The sequence below is a fragment of the Zalophus californianus genome, chromosome 12 (genome assembly GCF_009762305.2).
Source record: "Zalophus californianus isolate mZalCal1 chromosome 12, mZalCal1.pri.v2, whole genome shotgun sequence".
Classification (NCBI taxonomy): domain Eukaryota; kingdom Metazoa; phylum Chordata; class Mammalia; order Carnivora; family Otariidae; genus Zalophus; species Zalophus californianus.
Genome location: NC_045606.1, coordinates 87404026 through 87429715, shown reverse-complemented (window position 1 = coordinate 87429715; position 25690 = coordinate 87404026). Strand labels below are relative to the sequence as shown.

General features: G+C 41.4%; 1 protein-coding gene across 1 annotated transcript in view; it reads right to left on the bottom strand.

Moving 5' to 3' along the window:
• The window catches only part of EXOC4 (exocyst complex component 4), a 718447-nt gene that overhangs the window by 88633 nt on the left and 604124 nt on the right, over positions 1–25690 (bottom strand). The window contains exon 14 of the mRNA XM_027573746.2: positions 19132–19310. Within this exon, the coding sequence (XP_027429547.1) occupies positions 19132–19310 (179 nt within the window). The remainder of the gene's footprint in view (positions 1–19131; positions 19311–25690) is intronic.

Sequence of the window (25690 nt, the reverse complement as noted above, 5' to 3'; positions counted from 1 at the left end):
TTACTGGGATGCATTTTTCAACCATTTAGATGTTTCAAATGGCTCTGCTAAAACTAGAAGAAGCTCTGTGATAATGAAGCCTTTTTGTTGTTTCATGGTGTATGTGAAACTGTAGTGATCCTTGGTAAAAGACTCGTATACAAAGAAAATCAGGGAATAATCCATTAACCAAATAGTGGACGCAGAAAATACCATATTAGCACTAAAGAATCTTACCTTCCTAATCAAAAGACTGGAATGGCTTGAACTCTTTACAGTCTTTTATTTTCTTTCTTTCTTTTTTTATTATGTTCAGTTAGCCAGCATATAGTACATTATACGTTTCTGAGACTAAAGTTATACTTTGCCATCAGGATTTTATTGAAGACTGAAGATTATAGTTTAAAAAACTGAGTACTTTAATCAATGAAATAGAAACGAAAAGAACAGAACAGATCAACGAAACTAGGAGCTGGTTCTTTGAAAGAATTAATAAGATTGATAAACCCCTGGCCAGACTTATCATAAAGAAAAGAGAAAGGACCCAAATAAATAAAATCATAAATGAAAGAGGAGAGATCACAACCAACACCAAAGAAATACAAACAATTATAAGAACACATTATGAGCGACTATATGCCAGCAAATTAGATAATCTCGAAGAAACTAATGCATTCCTAGAGATGTATCAACTACCAAAACTGAACCAGGAAGAAACAGAAAACTGAACAGACCCATAACCACTAAGGAAACTGAAGCAGTAATCAAAATCTCTCAACAAACAAGAGCCCAGGGCCAGATGGCTTCCCAGGGGAATTCTACCAAACATTTAAAGAAGAATTAATACCTATTCTTCTGAAACTGTTCCAAAAAATAGAAATGGAAGGAAAACCTCCAAACTCATTTTATGAGGCCAGCATAACCTTGATCCCCAAATCAGACAAAGACCCCACCAAAAAGGAGAATTACAGACCAATATCCCTGATGAACATGGATGCAAAAATTCTCACCAAAATACTAGCCAATAGGATCCAACAGTACATAAAAGGATTATTCACCACAACCAAGTGAGATTTATTCCTGGGCTGCAAGGTTGGCTCAACATCCGCAAATCAATCAATGTGATACATTAATAAAAAAAAAAGAACAAGAACCACATGATCTGCTCAATAGATGCAGAAAAAGCATTTGACAAAGTACAACGTCCTTTCTTGATTAAGACTATTCAGAGTGTAGGGATACAGGGTACATACCTCAATATCATAAAATCCATCTATGAAAAACCCACAGCGAATATCATTCTCAGTGGGGAAAAACTGAGAGTTTTCCCCCTAAGGTCAGGAACTCGGCAGGGATGTCCACTCTCACCACTGCTATTCAACATAGTACTAGAAGTCCTAGCCACAGCAATCAGACAACAAAAAGAAATCAAAGGCATCCCAATCGGCAAAGAAGAAGTCAAACTCTCACTGTTTGCAGATGATACGATACTTTATGTGGAAAACCCAAAAGACTCCACCCCAAAACTGCTAGAACTTACACAGGAATTCAGTAAAGTGGCAGGATATAAAATCAATGCACAGAAATCAGTTGCATTCCTATACACCAACAACAAGGCAGAAGAAAGAGAAATTAAGGAGTCGATCCCATTTACAACTGCACCCAAAACCATAAGATACCTAGAAATACATCTAACCAAAGAGGCAAAGAATCTGTACTCAGAAAACTACAGAATACTCATGAAAGAAATTGAGGAAGACACAAAGAAATGGAAAAACGTTCCATGCTCTTGGATTGGAAGAACAAGTATTGTGAAGATGTCAATGCTACCTAGAGCAATCTACACATTTAATGCAATCCCTATCAAAATACCATCCACTTTTTTCAAAGAAATGGAACAAATAATCCTAAAATGTGTATGGAACCAGGAAAGACCCCAAATAGCCAGAGGAATGTTGAAAAAGAAAAGCAAAGCTGGTGGCATCACAATTCCGGACTTCCAGCTATATTACAAAGCTGTCATCATCAAGACAGAATGGTACTGGCACAAAAACAGACACAGATCAATGGAACAGAATAGAGAGCCCAGGAATGGACCCTCAACTCTATGGTCAACTCATCTTCAACAAAGCAGGAAGGAATGTCCAGTGGAAAAAAGACAGTCTCTTCAACAAATGGTGTTGGGAAAATTGGACAGCCACATGCAGAAGATGAAACTGGACCATTTCCTTACACCACACACAAAAATAGACTCAAAATGGATGAAAGGCCTCAATGTGAGACAGGAGTCCATCAAAATCCTAGAGGAGAACACAGGCAGCAACCTCTTCGACCTCAGCCGCAGCAACTTCTTCCTAGAAACATTGCCAAAGGCAAGGGAAGCAAGGGCAAAAATGAACTATTGGGACTTCGTCAAGATAAAAAGCTTTTGCACAGCAAAGGAAACAGTCCACAAAACCAAAAGACAACAGACAGGATGGGAGAAGATATTTGCAAATGACATATCAGATAAAGGGCTAGTATCCAAAATCTATAAAGAACTTATCAAACTCAACACCCAAAGAACAAATAATCCAATCAAGAAATGGGCAGAAGACATGAACAGACACTTTTCCAAAGAAGACATCCAAATGGCCAACAGACACATGAAAAAGTGCTCAACATCGCTCGGCATCACGGAAATCCAAATCAAAACCTCAATGAGATACCACTTCACACCAGTCAGAATGGCTAAAATTAACAAGTCAGGAAACGACAGATGTTGGCGAGGATGCGGAGAAAGGGGAACCCTCCTACACTGTTGGTGGGAATGCAAGCTGGTGCAGCCACTCTGGGAAACAGTGTGCAGGTTCCTCAAAAAGTTGAAAATAGAGCTACCCTACAACCTAGCAATTGCACTACTGGGTATTTACCCCAAAGATACAAATATAGTGATCCGAAGGGGTACGTTCACCCCAATGTTTATAGCAGCAATGTCCACAATAGCCAAACTATGTAGAGAGCCAACATGTCCAACGACAGATGAGTGGATAAAGAAGATGTGGTATATATACACAATGGAATATTATGCAGCCATCAAAAGGAATGAAATCTTGCCATTTGCAATGATGTGGGTGGAACTAGAGGGTATTATGCTAAGCAAAGTAAGTCAATTGAGAAAGACATGTATCATATGACCTCACTGATATGAGGAATTCTTAATCTCAGGAAACAAACTGAGGGTTGCTGGAGTGGTGGGGGGTGGGAGGGATGGGGTGGCTGGGTGATAGACACTGGGGAGGGTATGTGCTATGGTGAGCGCTGTGAATGTGTAAGACTGATGAATCACAGACCTATACCTCTGAAACAAATAAGACATATGTTAAAAAAAAAAAAGGTAGTAGGAAGGGAAAAATGAAGAGGGGGAAATCGGAGGGGGAGATGAACCATGAGAGACAATGGACTCTGAGAAACAAACTGAGGGTTCTAGAGGGGAGGGGGGTGGGGGGATGGGTTAGCCTGGTGATGGGTATTAAAGAGGGCACATATTGAATGGAGCACTGGGTGTTATGCACAAACAATGAATCATGGAACACTACATCAAAAACTAATGATGTAATGTATGGTGGTTAACATAACAAAATAAAATAAAATTAAAAAAAATTTTAAAAAAACTGAGTACTTTAAAGTTATGGTAGATGTTTTAAATTAATGCATACAGCTATTTATTTTTAAAATTCCTCTCTATATGGCATTAATGCAGTGTTGGTATCCTATAGGCCACCCTAGGGATATACAGGGCTACTCAGACATTTAATAGTTTACAGTTATTCTGCTTTTAAAAAATAAAAGTTTATAAGACATCTAACTGAAAAAAAATTCATATGCACAATCAACTCAATGAGACATGTTATAATTCCTAATGTGAAAGAGAATGCAGTTGAACACAGACAGGAGCCCTTGATGCCCAAAGGCCTCTGGGCTTGGATGGCCTGTCATTTTGTCACTGTTTTTACTAAAACCACCATGCAGGAGCTTCTTCATTTCTATGTCCCCTGATACACTCAAGTGCACGTTTACAGATAAAGTCACGTATTGAGAGCTGAGGTTTAACCTGAAGTTTTGCTCGCTGTGACCCTGAATAAATACCCCTTTACCCTATGCCTGAGTTCCATGGCCACAGGGCTTTTGGGAGGCTGTGAAGTATAAGGGCTCAAAGTCTAATTTCAAAATGCAATGCACCTTGGGCGCCTGGATGGCTCAGTTGGTTAAGCGACTGCCTTCGGCTCAGGTCATGATACTGGGGTCCTGGGATCGAGTCCCGCATTGGGCTCCCTGCTCAGCAGGGAGTCTGCTCCTCCCTCTGACCCTACCCCATCTGCGCTCTCTCTCTCACTCTCTCTAATCAATAAAAAATAAAATCTTAAAAAAAAAATGCAATGCACCAAAGATCCCTTGACAGTGAAATTAAATTCAGGCAGACTGGCCCAGTTAACAACAGGTAGGATAGGAGAAGGGGGTAAACAACTGGACACAGACCTGGGCATTCCACACTGAGTAGCACTATGGGCAAATATTGGCAGCAAAATGGAAGAGTCAGAAATAACATATCTTCAGGATGACTAAGAATGGAGAAACAAGCTTTAAAGAGAAGAAGCAGATGGAAAAAACCCTACCACTGATCGAGAGATCACGGTTTGCTAGGCACTGTGTCAGGTGTTGTGCATACATGAGTTGACTCGATCCTATGAGAAACTGATAATACAGATAATCCCATGGATGATATTAAACATGCCTGTCTAAGGCCAAGCTCATGCTTGTCTGTTGAGTTATGCTGGTGCTGAGGAACAGGGGTAAGGCAGAAGCATAACACTAGATGTAGGTCTTGCCTCAAAACTCCATGGGTAGGGCTGGGTCAAGAGAAGAGAAAATCTGGGTACAGTGTTGAAGAGAAGCACCGCTCCCACTTGTTTGTAGGCAGAGTTTCCGGCCACTGGTGGTGCGTGTGGCAGCCATCTGTCCGTCAGTGACCCATGCTCTGCTTCCCGGAGCGAGGCAGATATAGCAGCATATGCAACAGTCTTTTGTGGGGGCGTTTCTCTAGCACACTTCCAAGATTTCTGTGAAAAGCCCCAAGGCTGCTGGCTGGAGAAATGTGGTAATTGGGCTGTGGTACCTTTAAACAAATAACAAGAAGGAGTTTTCCTCATGCTCCCTCTTTTAGAAGCAGGCATGACAGAAGTTCTGAACATCTCCTCTCTCTGAGTAAAGTTTGAGCAAATATTTTTCTTCATAAAGCTGACCCTAAAGGATGGCCTTCATAATTCCTGTATGAAGAGAGACTCTGATGCTGTTTCTGTCTTGGTGCTTACAATAATAATACATAAATCTTAAAATTAATATTTTGGTAAGAATTTCTCTCTGCGCTTTTGCAGTATCCTGATGTCACTCTTTAAAAGGCTGTACTGTAAAAAGTCAAAGTCTCGTCATCACAGTTCTTGAGTGAAGTTCTATATTGCCCTAAAAATTGTGTAAGACACTCTCTTGGAAGAAACGGACAGGTCCTCACTAGACCCACAGCATTTCCAATGAAGGAAGAAGTCACGTGACCACTTTATTCTGATCCTTTGTTCAGCCTGCCTCACCTCAATCTCCCAGAGATTCCTCACTATAAAGAGAAGCTGCTTAGTTTAATTAGAAAATAGCCCTATTACATGACAGTGTCCAACACAGAACCTGGAGTAAAAGGTAAACACCTAAAACTGTATGTTACGGATCAGTTCCGAAGCTTACAGAAAGTATATGCTTCTTTTAAAAATACTTCACTAAGAATCACAGAGAATTAATTTTTTTCAGACTTATAACGTTAAGATTCTCAATAATGAGCTATATAGAGAAAGTGATATTGTTTGAATTTGCATTTCTCCCCAGGTACTAGGCTAATGACTTTATCATTTTCCTTTCAGGAAGTTTCTCACATAAAGACAATCTTTATATACAGAGACTCACTTACGTAGCTTATCACCACCTTTACTGGGGTTCTATAATATAATAATTCTGATAATACCTTGGCTTGTCTTCCAATAACATCAGGCTTCATAATACCTCATCTTCGCCCTACGCTGTGTGTTTTAGAAGAATGAGGCTCCAAAGAGATACAGAATACACACATATTGGAAAATAAAAAGAATAAAAAAGAGGAAACCCTCAATTGCAATTAAAATGCAGTAGTCCTCCACGACACATCCCAATGCCATTTAATACAGACATTTCCAATAACTTTAATCTTTAAGTGGTGATTGTCAAAAAAAAAAAAAGAAAAAGAAAAGAAATGAAGTTTGCGTTTCTTAAAAGACAAGAGGGAAGAAAATGACTTGTCATATCTGACTGGTTCGGAAATGTAAAATCCAATTCTGAAGAAGTAGAGATAAGAAAAGTGCTGGGAAGTGCCATCAGCTTAGCAAACACTAAATAATGAACAATGCAGAGACTGTCCAGCATGATAAAATACTCTATTAGAGGGACTGTTTTTAAATGAGTGATAATTGTGGCCCATCCACAGAGAAAGGTTATTGAATTTTTATCTGTAGCAAGAAGCTTTTGACAGACTTGCGGAAAAGTCACCTACAAATAGTACCTTCTTTAGATGAATTTGACCAAAGGGGTTTTCCAGCATGTGACATCTTTCTGACATTTACAGGATTTTTGCTTCCTTGAAGAATCTGATCAGATATTCTTAGTTTCTAGAAAGACGCTTAGGTTTTTCATCAGTTGTACAGAAAAGTCCTCATTATTCTTCCCTTCATAAAAATTGGATTAAGTCGTTAGTTAAGGACTCCAGTCAAATCCATCCAGGATTCAATGACCAGTGCTCAAAGATGTTAGTACACAGAATTAACTGCTGTTAGTAAACAACACTGTGGCCTTGGAAACCTATACCTGATATGTACCTATATCTCCTATGAAGGAGGAGGGCCTTTACATTTTTATTGTATGATTTATAATACCAGATACACATTTATGGTATTGAATTTAGGACAATAAAGTAAAAAAACTTTTCCATAAATACATGACTACAAAAATTTGGTTCCAAAATAGATCCTCGTTGTGGATGGGGGAGGGGAGGCGGTACAGCTTTTAAGCTTCAGCTTCTTAAAATGGGTGGAATGTCAAGATCACTTACCTCCATGTCCCCTTTTATTATTACTATTTTTTTAATTTAAGTAGGCTCTACACCCACCGTGGAGCCCAGTGTGGGGCTTGAACTCACAACCCTGAGATCAAGACCTGAGATGAGATCAAGTCGGATGCTCACACGACTGAGCCACCCAGGCGCTCTGACCCATACCCCCTTTTAAAGCTCACTCAAGGCCATTCATGCCAGGGATGCAGCATCACATTTATCTTGCTGTAATTTTGGGAGACAGCTGAAGAAGCGCATTACCCCCGGGGGGAAACAGAGGCACACCAGTAACAGGTGATTATGTTGTTTTTCTAGACACTGTGGTCTGCGCTCTGACAATCAGTCAGGTTTTAGTCTAGATTTTGTCAACGCCGCATTTTGACCTTGGGCAAAGGTCATATTTCTGTTTCATGATCATGCTTTGTAAGACTGAGAGAATGAAGGCTGGCCTGTCAACTAGCCTGAGGCAGGGATAAGGGATTAAGAATGAATGATTACAAAGGAACTTGAAAATACGGAAATGCAATCTAAACACTGAGTCCGCTATGGTCATGGTGACGCCCCTGTGGGACTGTTGTGTGCACACATGATTCGCACACAGTGCCCAGCTGCTACACTTGACTGGGGCTGGAAGTCTGGAAAGGGTCCTTATGCACTACTGATTAATAAGTAAGCTGTCTGAAAAAGCATATCCAGTTTACATTTAGAGCATTTTTCTAAACTCAGTCTCCACAGATGGTAATTTCTTCCATTAAATCTGGGCCAGCCCTCTATCCTCTTTGTTTTTTCCCCATCAGGATTCGTCTCTCCTACCCACTGTGCTTTGTGGCATCCCTAAACTTAGTTTCATGGGTGAAGAAATTAAAAGACACACTCTTTTTCTAGTGAGGAGTTCACTAAGTCATGGTTAGCGGGCTTATCTCAAGTTTTAAAGCACCCAACTACCTCAGGGCTTCTCTAGATAAGAGCTTAGATTTAATAGTACAATCCATGCCTTCAGGTACAATCTTTCACTCTATTCTCACTCTAAGAGGCTTCTGTTATTTGGCAGCCAAATCAGTCCCCTGAGATTTTTTTGCTCAACTCCTACTGCCCTAAATAGCTACTCCTCCTCACCTCAGCTTGGTGTCGGCTCAGGTAATCCCGCATCTGCACTATTTTACTCAGTCTGACTCCTCAGCATGCCATTTAAGAGCCCTCTCTTGTTTTCCAACCTCTTCTGGCCTCCACACTTAACCAAAGATTTTCAGTTTTATTTCTTCTTCCTGTTGCCTTGTTATAGTTTTGTTTGCAGATATAATTGTTCAGCTGGACGCTCCCAGCCACCATACTTAAGTATCCATGATATTACCATATTTTAATAAAATATTTCCCTTATGGATAAAAACGTTGGCGTTTTCAGAGGAACAGCCACATAATTCTTTATGGACAGGTACTTAGAGCTCCATAACTATGTTGAAATGCCCACAGCACTAGGCTTCTGTAGCTTCACAATTGATAGTCACCTCTTTGCTGAGGGAGGTTGTGTACTGCTTTCTAATCAGTCCTCAGGACAGGACAATGAACTCTACAGATGACCAGCTGACTGACAGGAAGGGAATTGTTTTCGATTCTGTCTTTAAATAATAACTGAGCCCTCTTTTTATAGTTTTGAAGAAAAAAAGGGTATCTTTTGGCGATTCAACTTTGGCTTCTCAGATGGGCACTTGTACACAGAGCTGACTCTCAGATGCAGGTCCATTCTCAGACACATTCCCGTGACCTCTGAAACACTGGGGAACTCTGTGCAGTGAGAGCCATGATTTACTAGAAATGATTCAGGAGCACAGATGTTAGAGTTTGAAAAGCAACCACAGGACTTGCGATCAAAGAGAAGCCCAAAGGGGTGGGAGGAAGGTCAAGACCCAGCACTAAGGGAGGAGAGCAATGAGAGCGAGCTCTAGTGAGACGGCTGAGAGTAGGAACCCCGGGAGCCCCATCCTGAGTCCCTGTGCTGTGCAGCACACACTGCTAACAACTCCCAAGTTCATTGTCCCTCTTAATGGTTACAGGAACCTGATAAGTTTGTATCACTGTTTCTATTTAACAGGTAAAGAGACCTATTTAGAGAAGGCTATTCGGAAAGGCTAAATAATTTCCCTATGGTAACATAGTAACTTGCTTCACGTGTCTCCAAGTGGATCTGACTGCAAAGTCACATAGGTGCTGTATGCCTGCCTCCTAGACCAGGAAAAGTATGGGAGAGAGTCTGTGGATTAAAAGAGCATCATAGATATTCAGGGAGAGGCAAAAATGACCCTGATTTAGGAGCCATGTGAGGGCACTCAATGAGAGGAAAGGGAAAAAACAGAATAGAAATGTTTAAGAAGAGAAGTAACCATTGTGTATCAGTATTTAAAATGTACTAAAAGCAAAGCAACACGGGACAGCCTGAAGCTGGGATGATAATCAGCAATAATAGTGCATAATGCACCAGTATGGAGAAAGAGTTAGAGCGGTCCAGATAGTCTTCCTTATAAAACGAGAGAACCACCAGCATCTCTACTGTTAGTAACAACAAGGTTTCAAGAGAGTCCTAGGAATCAGGTGAATACCCTGAGCACAGGGACTTTCCACGCCAATTCCTTCTTAAGATTAATTTCAATCAGTTTATAAATAACAGAGTACAATTAAGACTGAAAATGAACAAAATGGAATTGTCATAAGATTATCATTTGGTGTTTTTTACTCCTACAAAACATATGATTAGTTGTGAAACTGGGTACAACATGGGAACATACTTGGACATTATTTTAAAAAGTGATAAAATCTCATACAAAAGTACAAGTAGCGTCAATTAAGTAAGATCAAAATAAATTCAGAGTTGGACAGTGGGCAGGAAACTCATGAAGGAGATGCTAAGACCAGTGGTAATTTAATTTTCTCAGTAAAAAGCATGATCATGAGGGGCACCTGGTGGGTCAGTTGGTTAAACATCCAACTCTTGATTTCAGCTCTGGTCATGATCTCACAGTTGTGGGATCGAGCCCTGCGTCAGGCTCCATGCTCAGCGTGAAGTCTGCTTGAGATTCTCTCTCTCCCTCTCCCTCGGTCCCTCTCCCCACTCATGTATTCTTTCTCTCTCAAAATCAATAAATAAAATCTTAAAAAAAGAAAAAAGCAACACGCTCATGAAATTAACCAAAGCAGTGAACGGGACAGTGTCACCAACAGAGGAAGGAGCATGGTAAGAGTGAAGCCACAGAAGGACAGGGAAGAAAATGACCACCAGTAAGACCAAAAAGTGATGATGGCCTAGAAAGCCTAACCTCGGAAAGATGATTAGAGCAACTAAATCTGCACAGTCGTGCTAAGGAATACCTGATGGGGAGCTGTCTGATAACAGTCTACAAATATTTGAAACTTGTAAATACTGCAGCAAGAGAGGAATTACCACGTGTGGAGTTTTAATTAAAAATAATCAGATGAAATTATGACAGGGAAAAATCTGGCTTAATAGTTTGACAAATGCAAAGCTGAAACAGGACAGTGTCCCATGAGATCTTGCCTAGGGACATTCTTATTCACATTTGCGTCAAGGCAGAAAAACATACAGCGGTAGGTGTGTGTGTGTGTGGAGGGGTCTTCATTTTATCTTTCATTTACCGGTAAAGCAGAGAAAGCCCTTGACAGTGCGCTCTAGTATGGGAGAATTCATATTCCATCTTCTAGAAAATGATAAATTACAGCAGGCAACGAATAAAGGCCTCCTGGTATGCCACAAAACCACGCACGTGAGGGATGGCAGTATATAGACACCTGGACCTGTTCCATCCTTAATTTCAGTGATACAATTGACCTGTACACAATTCTGCATTCATTCAATTGGTTTGGGAATTGCAGCCTTTTGTATTAAGGGGGACAAGGATTCCTTGTGCCTTTCTCATTTGGCTGGCTTGAGAAGGGTAAGAGGAATGTTTTTATTTTTAACCAAATTTGAGACACAGTTTGACTAACTAAAAAACTGCTAAGGAGAAGTGGGTTGTTGTCCTGACTCTGGCATAGACTCAAAGTATAACATTTTGTGCCTGGTGTTCTTGTCCAGAAGATAGGAAGTCATGTTAATCCCAAGCTTTTGAGAATAGAAGAACTGGCAAAATAACCAAAAATAATTTCCCCAACAGAAGACGAAGAGAGACTAAAGACACTAGGGGGGCTCCTGATCTGTGCTTCTTCATCTTGGCTATTTGTTGCGTCACCTGGGGAGATAATAAAAAGCACAGTGGTCTAGGCCTCTCCCCCAGAGGGCTGAGTGAAAGCTCCATAGGTGATTCTAATATAAGCCAAGGATGTGAACCGATCCTTTAAAACAGTGGTTCTCAACCTCTGATCTGATTGGTTTGGAGATGCCCAGGCCACATGTTGGAACAATTAAATGGAAATCTCTGACAGTGGGGCCCAGCATCAGGATTATAAAAAATCCCAACTGATTACAACTGATGGGTAGCCAACTTTGAGAATTGCTACTCAACATTTCCCAGGAAGCAAGTCTCACTCATACACAGGCCTGGAGTCAGCATTTTATGTTGATTTTTTTAGTAAAGAAAATTCAGATAACTCTTTTAATCTCAGCATGGCTTTGTCTGAAATACGATTGTATACATTTTTAAGGAGTGTTTAGCACATATGGCAACTAAGAAGTAGCTGTAGGCCCTCATCAAGGGGCTCAGCGTAGATAAAAACAGCTCCTCCCACACAGAGACTCTCAGACTCTTAAGATTATAGAATCTATATCAACTGCATAATTGTTTAAGGTAGACAACTATTTTCTTTAGCAGCTATTCAACTTGTCCAAACATTGGGCTTATAAGAGATGCATTCATCATGTTAAAAAATAGTCACTAGAAAGATAAACACACAAAGCAATTTGTGGTGGAAAAATGGAAAGTCGCTCCAGAATTCAGAAGGAACTGTCTGGAGAGGGCTACATGAATTGGAGGCATAAAAATCAATCCCAGAACATCATCAGTGATAAGTCACATTGATAGGAGTTACTCTTGAAACGAATAGGTGAGAATAGCACTTTATCTCTGTGGTTTTCCTTTCCAAAACCCGTAAGTCCAGTCTAATCATGAGAAGACATTAGGCAAACCCATATTGAAGGACATTCTGCAAAATACCCAACCAGTTTTCCTCTAAACTGTCAAGGTCATCAAAAAGGAAGAAAGTCTAGGAAGCTGCCACAGCCCAGATGAACTTAAAGAAGAGATATAATGCCTAAATACATTATGATATCCTAGATGGGATCCTGGAACAGAAGAAGAACATCAGGTAAAAACGAAGAAAATTCTAATAAAGACAAGACATTAGTTAATAGCAATGTATCAATATTGGTTCATTAGTTGTGATGAATGTTACCCTATTAATATAAGATGTTAACAGTAGGGGGAAACTGGGTGTGATATACACATGGAAACTCTGTACCATCTTTGCAACTTTACTCCGAATCTACAACTATTCCACAATAAAAATTCTAATAAAAAAATCAATTTTTTTGTGGACCCCCACAATGGACATATTAGCATTTGACAATGAACTGAGGTGTGGAATTCTATTTGAGTCTTTGCTAACTGTGAGGAAGGTGCACAGTGACTGGAGAAGTGTCAGTATGGCAGCCATGTTTGAAACAAGCAAAAAGGAAACCATAGTCATTTTATATTGGTTGACTCGAACATTTCTAAAAATGATTGAACAAATCAAATAATCAACCAAATTGCAACAGAAATCATCTGATGGTGTGCAAATTTGCCAATTATATGAAATTACATTCCTGCAATAGCAAAAACATCTGTCCTGCCCTGTGCCTGACTGTGCAGGGAGAAATCAAAGATTCTAAACAAATTATATAAATATAGCACAGGACAGTGTTTCCCAGAAGTCGTTCCACGGAAGCAAAGTCCTAGAAGATGTTCTGCAGAGAGAGAATTCACTGCTAAGTTTGGGAAACACTGCATTGCTGTCAATGTGGCTAGTGTGACTGAGGAGCTGAATTTTTAGTTTTATTTAATTTAAATTTAAATAGCCACCCAAGGGTAGTGGCTACTGTATAGGACAGTGTAGTAGCTAGAATTTATTACACAATATGGCAACAAGACAGAGTTTCTAAGTTAGCAAATACTTGTAGAACAAAAACAGAGTGACAAATTTGAGAAATGTACTGTTCTCAACAATGATGAAATTCAAAAGGGATATGTGCAAAAACCCTGTAAATTTAAGGAATAGAAATTCTGGTTATACACCGGCAATGATGGTCAGAAACGATCACAGGTTCAGTGTTGGTATTAAAGCACTTGCATTAAAAAATATGATGACCCTCCTGGGTGGTTTAATAGAAATACGGCATTAATGGCCCCCCCTAGCACTGCCAGTACTAAATCTTGGTCCTGGTCAAGACAGTGATGTAGTGGAGAGAAAATTAAACTGGGAATTTGAAGACCTGCTTCCATACCAGCTCAGGCATAGACATGCAGTGTGACCATTCTGAAGCCTTAATTTCCTCATGGGCAAAATAACTGAGTTGGACCAGATGACTTCTAAGATCCCTAGCAATAATTCCACTTTAAGAAAGAAGTATAGGGGCGCCTGGGTGGCTCAGTTGGTTAAGCGACTGCCTTCGGCTCAGGTCATGGTCCTGGAGTCCCGGGATCGAGTCCCACATCAGGCTCCCTGCTCAGCGGGGAGTCTGCTTCTCCCTCTGACCCTCTTCCCTCTCATGTGCTCTCTCTCACTCTCATTCTCGCTCTCTCAAATAAATAAATAAGATCTTTAAAAAAAAAAAAGAAAGAAGTATAATTTGCACACGCATATTCATGGCAGCACTCTTCACAACAGTCAAGAGGTAGAAACAACCCAAACGTCTACTGAGAGATGAATGGATTAAAAAAAAGGTGGTAGATACATACAATGCAATATTATACAGCCATAAAAAAGGAAATCCTGTCACATGCTTCACCATGGATGAACCTTGAAGACATGATGCTAAGTGAAATAAGCCAGTCACTAGAAGAGAAATACTGTTTGATTCCACATATATAAGGGTATCTAAAATCAAACTCATAGAAACAGGAAGTGGAATGTGGTTACCCAGGGCGAGGAGGGAGAGGAAATGGAGAATTGTTCAGTGGGTATAGAGTTTCAGTTGTGCGAGATGAAAAAGTTCTAGAGATCTGCTGCACAATAATATATTTAATACTACAATACTGTACACTCAAAAATGGTTAAGATGGGGGCACCTGGGTGGCTCAGTGGATTAAGCAACTGATTTTTGGTTTTGGCTCAGGTCATGATCTCATGGGTCGTGGGATCGAGGCCCCCCCCCCCCCCCCCCGGGCTCCATACTAAGCATGGAGTCTGCTTGAAGACTCTTTTTCTCTCTCTCTCTCTCTGACCTTCCCCCCACTGGTGCATGCACTCACTCTCTTTCTCAAATAAATTAACAAATCTTTAAAAAATGGTTAAGATGGTATATTTAGTATTATGTATTTTTATAATAAAAAAGTAGATAAATAATTGTAAAACTAATACTACAATTCCTGAACCAATTCCAGAAACCAAAATTGTGACATTTACTCACCCTGGAGGTTAGAGGAATGTTTTAACCTTTGGTTTCTCAGACTGGAAAAGCCTACGGTATGATATTTTATTGCTTATCATCTGTGCATGTGGGCTCAGCAAGAAATCCAGTCATGGGAACTGCGAGCAGTGGTGGATAGCCTGGGTCAAAGGAACCCATGGTAGGGCCCACATTCACAAACAGCCAAGTTCACCAACCAAGAGAGTGTGAGTGAACTTGGGCCTGCTCTGGGCTCCTAATTCTGCATGTTTGGTTGCCCTTGATTCAGAGACTGGGACTGTCAGGCCAGATGTCTTCAATATCTAGAGATGGGCAGGTAGAAGCCAGGGAAGTATTTTCAGATACGTCTTGTATTTTATGGAGAAAATATTCAACATCTGATTTCTGAAGAACAGGCAGAAGAAAGAGGGTTAGACTGAAGCAAAGGGACTTTTGAAAGAAAGAAAGAAAAGAAGACAAAAGAAAGAAAAAATAAATGACCTCCCAGATGGTAAGGTTACTTAAAGAGCAGAATATGTAATCAAGGAGGTTTTAGGATCTCTAATCCTGGAGATTTTTTTACAGGATCCAAGACAGAGAGGAGGCCTCCTGAGGAAGCAATGCAGACAAAATAAGCCCTTGAACCCTCCACTTCTCTGTAGTCTATTTTTAAAAGCCACACATATCTAAAACAAAAGGATACACTACAAAAGAAAACCATTAATGTTCAAATTGAATACACTCCAACAATTTTTATGTAGGTCACATTTGCTGAGAAATTTCTTAAGGGAACAGTTCATCTCAGTGTCTTTGTTTAGGATTCTTAAACACAGCAGATAGTACAAAGGGCAGATGCTACCTTCAGTCTGTACTACAAGGTTGAAATTGTGATCCATGGGGGAAAATATGTATAAACCTAGATCCTGAATGCCCAATGCTAAATATGATCCTGCTCAACTTCTTTGCACTGAAACCATGTCCTGAACATAAAGGAGTTCTAGAAGAGGGAGCGGGAGACAGAGACTGAGTTGCAGATGGGGAGAAAAACAGAGTCAGGAAACAAGGCTTATACAAAGAGAATCAGGTAGAACCCATGAGAGAAGGTCAAGCTGGGTCAATCCAAGGCCTTTCTGGAATTGTTTCTGGAGCTCTTGGAAAAGATGTTCTTTTTTTTTTTTTTTTTTTGTCCGGGATCAAATAATCCTGGGGCTGCTGGTGGCCAAGGATGTTGACATAAGGAAAGTGCTTGCCTGAGATGGAAAGCAATAAAGAGAAAATGCCAAGAGACAGAGGAAGGGAGGCAAGAAGGGCAGGGAGAGAGAGAGAGAATGCGTAAGAGAGCATGCGGAGGTGTGTAAGCATGTCTGTGACAGGATGCTATCTTGTAAACCTGGATCCAGCCACACCCGAAGCCTTTGATTTACCAGTTTTATGAGTCCATGAATTATTTTCCCTTCCACTGGTCTGTTTCTTTCAATGGAAAGAATCCTAAGCAGAACAGGTACGAGGGAAGATGAGGGTGGTGGGGGATGGGGATGATACCAGAAGAAATGGAGCAGGAACCAAAAACTGCAGGAGGATGAAAGTAAGAGCAGTGCCTTTGATGTAATCAGGACCTCTTTGAGGTAAGAGGACCCTTTTAAGCACGAAGAGACAGAGTGACATTGAGGCAAACACTAAAAGAAATAGAAAAATTATCTTTGAAGAAATGGTCAGCTTTCACCTCTCGGACAAATGGGCGACCATGCCCTGCCACTAAAATGCAGTACTCTGTTCTGTGTGACATGACATGTTTTGGGTGGATGGCAGTCCTGCTGTAATGTCTGGAGAGATATTCTACTATGAAAATAATTTTCTGCAAATTTCCTCTACTCCATCAACACTACTAGCTTTGTCATTCTATCAAAGCCGCGTATTTACCAAATAGTTTACAGAATGTGGAGCAAGAAATGAACTGAAATCTTCTTTTCTGGATCTCTTCCCATCCTGCTGAGTATCCCTGAGTGCTAGATAAAAGGCTGGCATTTTCTTCATGCTACCTAGTCTCCAGATTTGGAAACTTTTGTTGAGGTAATCATTTGGTTCACTTTTCAAAGGAATAATAAAGAGCTACCCCTTTTTCCCTTTCTAGAGTCTCACTGACATGGAGCAATCAAAGTAACCCATTATCAGAGAATTCCCTGCTTTGCTCAAATTATAAACATCAATGGGCATCTCTCCTGGGAATTCAGAGAACAGATGAGTGCGGGTGAGCCAGGCTTGTTGTTAGCAGAATAAACCAGGTTCGCTAAATGCTTTGTTTTAGCAAAGACAACATAAGTAGTGATTACAGTTCACTTGGGTTTGGTTCTGATCGTCAAAATGCTGACAGTCACTGAAATCACTCACTGGGTGGAATAATCACCCTGAAAAGAACTGAGAGAGTACAACTTATATTATAAAATGGAACTGAACACAGGAGACAAAGTATTAACGGGTGTGGTAGAAGAGATCTTTGTCAGAATAACAGAGATGATTAAAGACAAGAATTAGACATCAAGTGTACTGGGTACTCTCAGTGACATGAACATAACAGGTATATCGTTCAATTACAAAGTTGAGCATAACTCAGAGAACATCTTTCTCTTTTTGAAAACAGCTGATGTCAGGTTAGCCAGTGTGAATCATTCAGGGGCTGGCTGTAGAGGTTACGGACTGTTTTGCTTTGCAAAACCCTTTTCAAATGGGCAGAACAGAAGTCTGGAATGCTGAGCCACTGGAAATAAGAGACTGCATTATTAAATATCAGATGTCGATGGCCTACCAAACGAAAGGACCCCTTCCCAGTCAACTGACCCCAAGCAGTCCTGCATTTGTAGGGATCAAAGGAAACCGGGAAAAGCAGCATGTGACCCCTTTACCAGAACTGTTTATTTGGCAATTAGCAGAAGGGGAATTAGCTCTGACTTTTATTTTTGGTGCAGTGGGGTGGGGCTGGGATAAACTGGGTAATTTAGACTACTGCTTGTGACAGACTGCCTGATCCTGACAGGATTAGAAAGTTGAGGGCTTTTCAAGGATATCTCCTGACGAAGAGCTGCTCAGGCCCCACGCTGCGCCCAAACTACCCTATTCTTACAGATTCAGAGACTAAATAATGTGTAATTTTAGCCTCAGACAAAAAGTACGGTTAAATAAGAAGCATAAAAATAAAAGTATAAATGAAAAGTAGTATTTCAAGAAGACTTCTAAAGCAGAGTATATAATCTCGCTCAAAAGCCCCCTTCCTTCTGTCCATCTTCCCCATCCACTACTGAGCTTTAGGACAGCGACATAATCAGCACCAGGCGGGTTTAGCAGGGAGCATTCAAGGGATCCTGAGCCTCTAGGGGGCACGTATTTCAGGGAAGAATTTACCCCTGTGAGTTTCATCCCCACGGCTTCCATCTCGAGGCTGGAAGCGTGGTTACCAAAATCACGACTTTTCAAAAGACAATGATAATAAATAACTTACTCTGAAGTTCACAGTCCAAACAATGCGGGCTTTTTCCTTCTAATTATCTCCTAACAGTTAACTCTAATATTAAGTTCAAAGCTGAGTCTGTTTCTCTCACGTTATTGCTTTATTTTACTTTCTCCTGCTGTTTATTTATGCATTCAGATCTGTCAGCTCCTTTATTCCTTCTTCCTAACGTTTTCTCTTTGCTTCTATTTTAACAGCCTAACACATACTTCTGAACTCATGCTTTTAATGTGCCCCAAAGTATTTATTTTATCGCTAGTGAATAAAGTGTATGTGCCCTAAAGTTTTCAAATTCTTTTTCTCGGAGTCATTGGCCCTCAATAGAAAAAAGTTTCCCATTTTTATTTCATATCCTATCTCTTCCTTTCCTTGAATTCTGTAAGTTATCTCTCAACCATTCCTTTTCGGGAATCACTGTTTTTCTCATTGTCTATTTTCTAGCACCTTCGTCACTTCTATTATTCTCGTTAGACACTTTTTCATTAGCTTTACGGCAGTTACAGTGAAACCACCAGCCGTGTGCTCAGCTCTGAGACAGTTCCTATCCTTGAGAAGCTGTAAGGAGGACAAAGGTACTGTTTTCTGTTCTGGAGACACAACCACTGTGTTCTTCCACGATTTTATGTTTCGAAGGTTTAATATCAAGCTATGTGAACGTGAACCTTTTTTGGCTTTCCATGCCCCACCCAGGGAAACCGAGATTACTTCCTTCAGTGGAATCACAAACTATGAGAGGCGCAGCCCAAGCAGAATTCTTGCATGGATCTAGCACGGACCTTCTGACAACCTGGACATCCCCTCATATGGGGACATGTATACGCACCCGCGTTTCAAATGAAACTACTCAGTCTAGTTCCTTCCGCTGTCCCCACAACTGCCGCCATAATAGATACTTACTCTGGGATGTAGAAAGATTGGAGAAAGCTGACTTTGTTCGACCTGCTAGCCACTCCAGGCTTTCATGCATGTTGGCCAAAGCTTTGAGGTCACTGACATCACGGAGGATGTCTTGCGGAGGGATTAACTTATCACCCAGGTTCCCAATAAGAACTTCCGACTCCTTGCCAAAGGCTGCCCTGAGAAACAAATCAGAAACATATTTCACATACAGCACGGAAAAGACAGAGGTGGGCAATACTGTTTTAGGCAGGTCTAGCACAGTGGTTATTTGTCAGTATTTCATAGTATGCTATCTTTACTAGGTTTACTGTTGTGAGAAAACGATCATATACCTGCTTAAAATTATTCTAGTAGGAGAAAGATAGTTCTTAGAAGAATGAAGTTTCCCTGATGCTCATACCTTCAACAGGAGCCAGCATGGACCTCACCTAGACAGTGATGGTCCCTGGGAATGGCTTTGATGCCCGTTCTCTCGTGGGTTTTTTTCTTGCCTCTTCTGCTATGGACGTTGGCCAATAGCTTAGGGCGTGAAAAAATGTACATGGTTTGAAGGTTATGGGCATAAATAAAACTACCAAGTTGACCAGCTAGAAAACGTTTTAAAATGTTCAAAAGCAAAGAGGGTCCAGTCTCTTGAAGAGAGCAGATTATAGTTGAGATATGACAGACCTCATTCATTCACTCATTGACTTGTAAAAGGATCTGAAGCAAACTACGAGGCATTAAGGTTTGTACTATTCGAAAAGAGAGACCAATAAAAACCAAGGCTGGATCCTTTTACTGACTGGAAAAACACAGTCAGATGGTCTTCGCACACAGCCCAGCATGTTCATAATGTTTTGGGGGGGGTGCTGAAAAATCAAGTTCTGTGGGGTCACAGGAAGAGGGAGTCGGAAGGGCCCCGAGAGGCAGAAATGGAGGCTCAGAAGGTGAACCGTTGTGCCCCCATGACACATGAGTGGCAGAGCTGGGACTCCATCTAATTCCCGCAGCGCCCTTTCTTTCAGAAAGACAGAGGGCTGAAATGGCAGAAGACAACTGAGGATGCTAGGGAGAAAAATCTCGTCTTTTAGGGAAAGTTCCATGCAGGTGGGGAAGCCCAGCGGCTACTGGTAAAGGTTGGAACAGGCACCTGGAGAGTTCTAAGTCCCAAAGCTTCTTAAAACTCAGAACACCTTAAGGGAGCAGAGGCAAAGGCTTTATTTAAGTAGCAAAACCATATTACGTTTCAAGCCCGCAGTGATCAGTAACAGCTGACAGTCAGGACGAGGCTTAATGGACACACCGGCGTTTAGTGCCCGCACGATAGCAGACGCTCCACGTGGAAAGAAACAACGGCTGTGAATTAAAAACTTACTAAAAAATGTTTACGCTACCAAGTAGTGACTCACCATGAGGCTTCTCATTTCAACGCAGGGTTACATTTTTCTAAGGAAAAGTCATACTCGATTGACTGAGTTGGGTAAGCTGGGGTCACGGAGGCAACAGAGACTCAGTGCAGGAACCGGAAGTGTGCATACTTCCGGTCTTGTAAAAGGTCTCGGGGTGGAACCCAAAAGTCTGCATCTCCAGTTTCAGATACTGTCTGGGAAGCACACTTTCTTTGAGTACTAACTAAGGCTTAGAGCACAGGCTTCAAAGTTACACAAACCTGGCGCTGAATCCTAACTGCCATTTACTGTGGGACTCGGCTTTACCTCTCTCAGCATCGTTAGCTGGGGGTGAGAGTGCTGACCTCAGATGAAGTAATGTAAACATTGGAGGGGGTTTTAAAAACCTTTACTGGGACAATTTCAGTAATTCCAAAAGTAGACAGAAGGGTACAGTGATCCCCCACGGGTGAGTCTTTTTTCATCTTTCTCCACACCCCACCCCCCTTGGGAGGATTTTGAAACAATCATTCAGGGGATGTGAGGTGCATGACCCAGTGCAACTTGGTGAAAGCTAACAAGCTGTAGTTATCACTCTACAGTCTGTTGAGATGGCTGGTTTATTTGGCGTCAGCCCAGGGTAAGGCTATGATGAATGAATTGAAATAGATAAATGATCACAAGTAAGTAAATTAGATCTCAAGGGCTAGTTTTACAAATGGAACCTTGTAACATCACAGCAAATGTCACCGTGTCTTAGGAGGCCAGATTTCCAGAATCTTCAAGAGATATGATAGTGATAGGAACCACTAGTTACCTGGCCAGTATCCATCATCCCATGCCTTCTTAGGCAAAGGACCCTGGGATTGTTGGGGTCAGCCATGTTTAAAAACAAAACAAAACAAAACAAAGCAAAACACCCTACTCAATTCCTAGCCCTTCTTGCAGATATGGTGGTCAATGAGCTATAAACCAAAATCAGTAAGTGGGCTTCCAAGAAAGCCCTTATAAGCAGTCTCAGCTGGCAGGGACCTTTTGTGCCCCCTGCCTTTCTGGAATGCAGTCACAGCATGTGAAGCTGCAACAGTGCTTCCTCAAACATCAGGTGACCTTGAGTACGAAAATAATGCTGTCAATACTGGAGCCAATGATTAGGAGAGCATGAGTGTCCCAATGCCACCACGGAACTACACAACAGTCTCCGAGACAATACGCTTCCGGGCTTCATGTCACAGGAGGGACAATAAAACTATTTGTTTCAGCCACTGCTATTCCAAGCTTCGGCTACCAGCAGCTAAATGCAATTTCTAACTGACACAATGATCAAATTAGCATAAATGATGTCACCCTCAGAAAACTTTCCCTGAATTTAGATATCCCTAAAATCAAGTTACTGGGAAAAGCAAAACAATGTCTCCTCTTTGATTTGAGCCCAGCAGACAGTTCTAGCATCTTCTCTGTGGCTGTCACTCAGTCAAGCTGTAAATATTTAGTTTTCTTAGTCTGTCCTTATATATCAACTCTCCCAGCCCCTTAATCATCTTTGATAGATATAACACAAAAAATGCCTTTGAGCCGGGTGGTTAAAAAGCAACAGGGGAGGCAAACAGCTTTGAAAAACAGGCTTGGAGGCGTTTTTATGCATGTAGGTGTAACCCTGGGTGGAATGTGACAATCAAGACAAATGTATTTATGTAGAAGTCTAATCTGCTTGTGTGGGGATCTTTGGGCCTTGGGCAGGTCTGCAGTGCGGTGGGCTTCCAGCCCTGGATGCCTATCCCATTTCCCTTTGGCTTACTTAGATTTGCTTAACCTCCTCCGACGGGAGAGCAACAGACAGAAAAACACAAACTGCCTCATGTTGAATACATAGTACACATCTCATTTGACAGGAATCCATAATCACCCCCTAACAACCTACAGAGAGCACAGAAACCAGGACATCAGGGATAAATGATTGACAGCTATAACCATTTCACACAAAAAAATCATTCCTTCCAGGATCTGTGTGTGTCAAAGAGCTTGGTGGACAGTTTTTATGTGTTACAATAACCTTTAAGGGGATGGCTTTAGCTGCTCGACTACAGATCTTTTCTTAAACCTTCTAATTTCTTAAATAAATTATGGTATATCCACACTATGGAAAACTACACAGGCATCAGAAATTATATAGTAGAAAACACGATGCCATAGAAAAATGTTGGCTATAGCTTATTTTTAGCCATGATCCCCAGCTGAGTAAAATAAGCTGTTATAAAACAGTATGTACTGTAGGATATTAAAAAAAAATGATCATATGTCTATCTAAACCAAAAAAGACTGGATGTCTACATACCCAAATGCTAACTGTGTAACTGGACTACGCTTGGTGCTTGGTGCTTCTCTGTATTTTCCACATTTTCTCCGAAGAGCGTGTTTACTTTTTAATTAAAAACGAAAGCTGGGAACTCTATCACAAATGAGAAAATCTTTTGAAGGGACACATCAAGGATTTTAGCAGGGAAAATTAGAGGATGTGGAAGTTATAGTTACTTAAGCCAAAGTGGGAGGCAATGGGTGGTTGGCTGGTCTGACAGCTGGTTTGGACCGAGGCTGCGGGCTTGCTCAACATGCCATCACCGTCTGCTATAGAGGATCTCGCTGCCAGAAAGATGACCACCCAGCATCTGGGCCAATACTATTTCCTCTTTCTAGATCTGAATTTCTACGTACTCTTCATCTTCTGCTTCTTCTGTGAGCCCATTAATGAAAGAAGACATTACATATATTGGGCTGAAGTGGGCAGCAGAATCATCCACCTTGAAAAGGTGGAGTAACAGAAATTCAGAAGTAACAGGCACTCGTTCATGGCCCACAGATCATCGGACACAGCCGGGAACAGGAATCAGAACTCAAAGCTTGTGCTCTAGCTGCTGAGGCCTGCGCGAGGAGCTGCCTTCATCAGGGGTAGGCCAACATGCTCACGCAGACGCCTATCAAACTACAGAAGTGTCAAACCTGTGAAGCTTAATTTTAGCACACAATTATAATCTTTAAAGAGCTTGATCTGACAAGAATTCATTTAAGAGATTTTTGCCAAGAGTGTAAAACCCGTTTAATTTAATTTTACCACACAATTATAATCTTGAAGGAGGTCTATCCGACAAGAATTCATTTAAGAGAATTTTGCCAAAGATGCTGAAAACTGTCTCCATTTAGTCTTTAAATAGTTCTGTTATCGGCTGAAATCTTAGAAAGGCCAAAAAAAAAAAAAAAAAAAAACTGCATCTGCAGCAGACTAAATGCACTTACGAAAGAAACATCATGAATAGTTTCAAAATGACTGATCTGCAGATCTGGGCTCTGTTTGGTCACATGACACGTACACTCAGACTCACTGCTTGCTCTCCCCGCAAATCTCCCCCAGTCTTTCCCCGTGGCTTCCTATTGCCCAGGCGCCTCGGAAACCTGCCGGAGCTCACTCCTCTCTGATCTGGGACAGAGCAGGGAAAAGCAAGGACCAGCTCAAAGAGCTAACCAGACTCCCACAGGCTTCTTGCCTCTCAGAAGGGGCAGTGTGGTCCCCAGGCCGTCACAGCCACTTAAAGTACGGAACTGCTTGCCTTGCCTGAAATGTTTCTATTAGCACCACTGTCAGATTTCCTCGAGGTCTTAGTCAGAGTCTCATTCCCTTTTTAAGGCTGAATAGTATTTTCTTGTTATGTACATACCACATATTGTTTATCCATTAATTGGCCAATGGGCATTTAGGTTGTTTCTACCTTTCGGTTGGTTGTCAGTAATGCTTCCGTGCCTGCTGGTATACAAGTACCTGCGTCTCTGCCTTCAATTCTTTTGGGTACATACAGAGAAGTGGAACTGCTGAATCATATGGTAACTCTGTGTTTCGCTTTCTAAGGAACTACCAAACTGTCTTCCACAGTGGCTGCACCACTTAACATTCCTACCAGCAATGCACAGGGGGTCCAATTATTCTACATCCTTGCCTAAATGTGCTATTTTCTGGTTTTAAAAAATTTAATTTTTTAATAATAGCCATCCTAATGGGTTTGAGGTGGTATCTACACCACTATTTTATATGAGGAGCTGGTAGTGATCACCTTTCCAATCTTTCTTTTCTTTTTTTTTTTTTTTAGAGAGGGAGAGAGAGGTGGGGAGAGAGGCAGAGGGAGTGGGAGAGAGAGAGAGGATCTTAAGCAGGCTCCACACTCAATTTCACAACCCTAAGGTCACAACTTGAACCAAAATCAAGAATCAGACGCTTAACCAACTGAGCCACTCAGGTGCCCCGACCTTTCCAATTCCATTCAGAGGTCACCAGATATAAGGAGTCACATCTGAGACTTGACCATGGAGGACACTGGAAATCCTAGACTTGAGATGAATACAGTGAGTGTTGATCCAGGCTCTCCTTTATTGGGGAGAGAGAGAGGGAATGCCTTTATATGATGAATAGCACCTGATATTAAGCAGAAGTACGAAGTTCTAAAATATGGGCGTAAGGGTGAGAATGGATACAGAGTAACAAAAGGGGTGAGACTCTAGAAGTCCTAGGCCTGTTTGCTGTAAGATCCATTCCTCATCTTTCCCTTGCTCTGATCTGTTACGGCGGGGGGCGGGGGGGGGGGGGCGCCGCAGGGGCTGACCCCTGCAGGCTGTTTTCCAGGCTCCCAGCTGGGTACTGACACTGGGAGGCCCTAGGTGGGGGGACACTGAAGGGCAAAGGAAAAGGAGAAGGCAGGGCATTTATCCCCCACCCTCTCTGCCTTTTGAGTGATGTCTCCAGCAACGGAAGCATCTCCTTCTTGTCTCTAGCTCCTACCATGCTGTGTTCTAGTAAATTCCTCTCTCCTTTGGCATTCCAGCTAAAGGGAGGTAGTGGCTTCTTGCTGTTGCTAATCTATGGGTTATCTTAATATTCCTGTTTGATAGATCCTCGTTAAAATGTATGACCAATTCCCTACATTAAATTCTCTCGGAGGTAAACAGTTGACATTGTTTCTATTTTCCACGTTAGACCTTAACTTATACGTTAGATCTAATAACGATGTCTGGCCATATTCAATGCTACTGGGGACTGAGTCAATTATCTGGCATGGGAATTAATTAGTCCTGTTGTATAGGCAGAGAAACCGAGACATGTTAAGGTGACCTGTAGACATCACTTAGCCATTATCTGTCAGAGC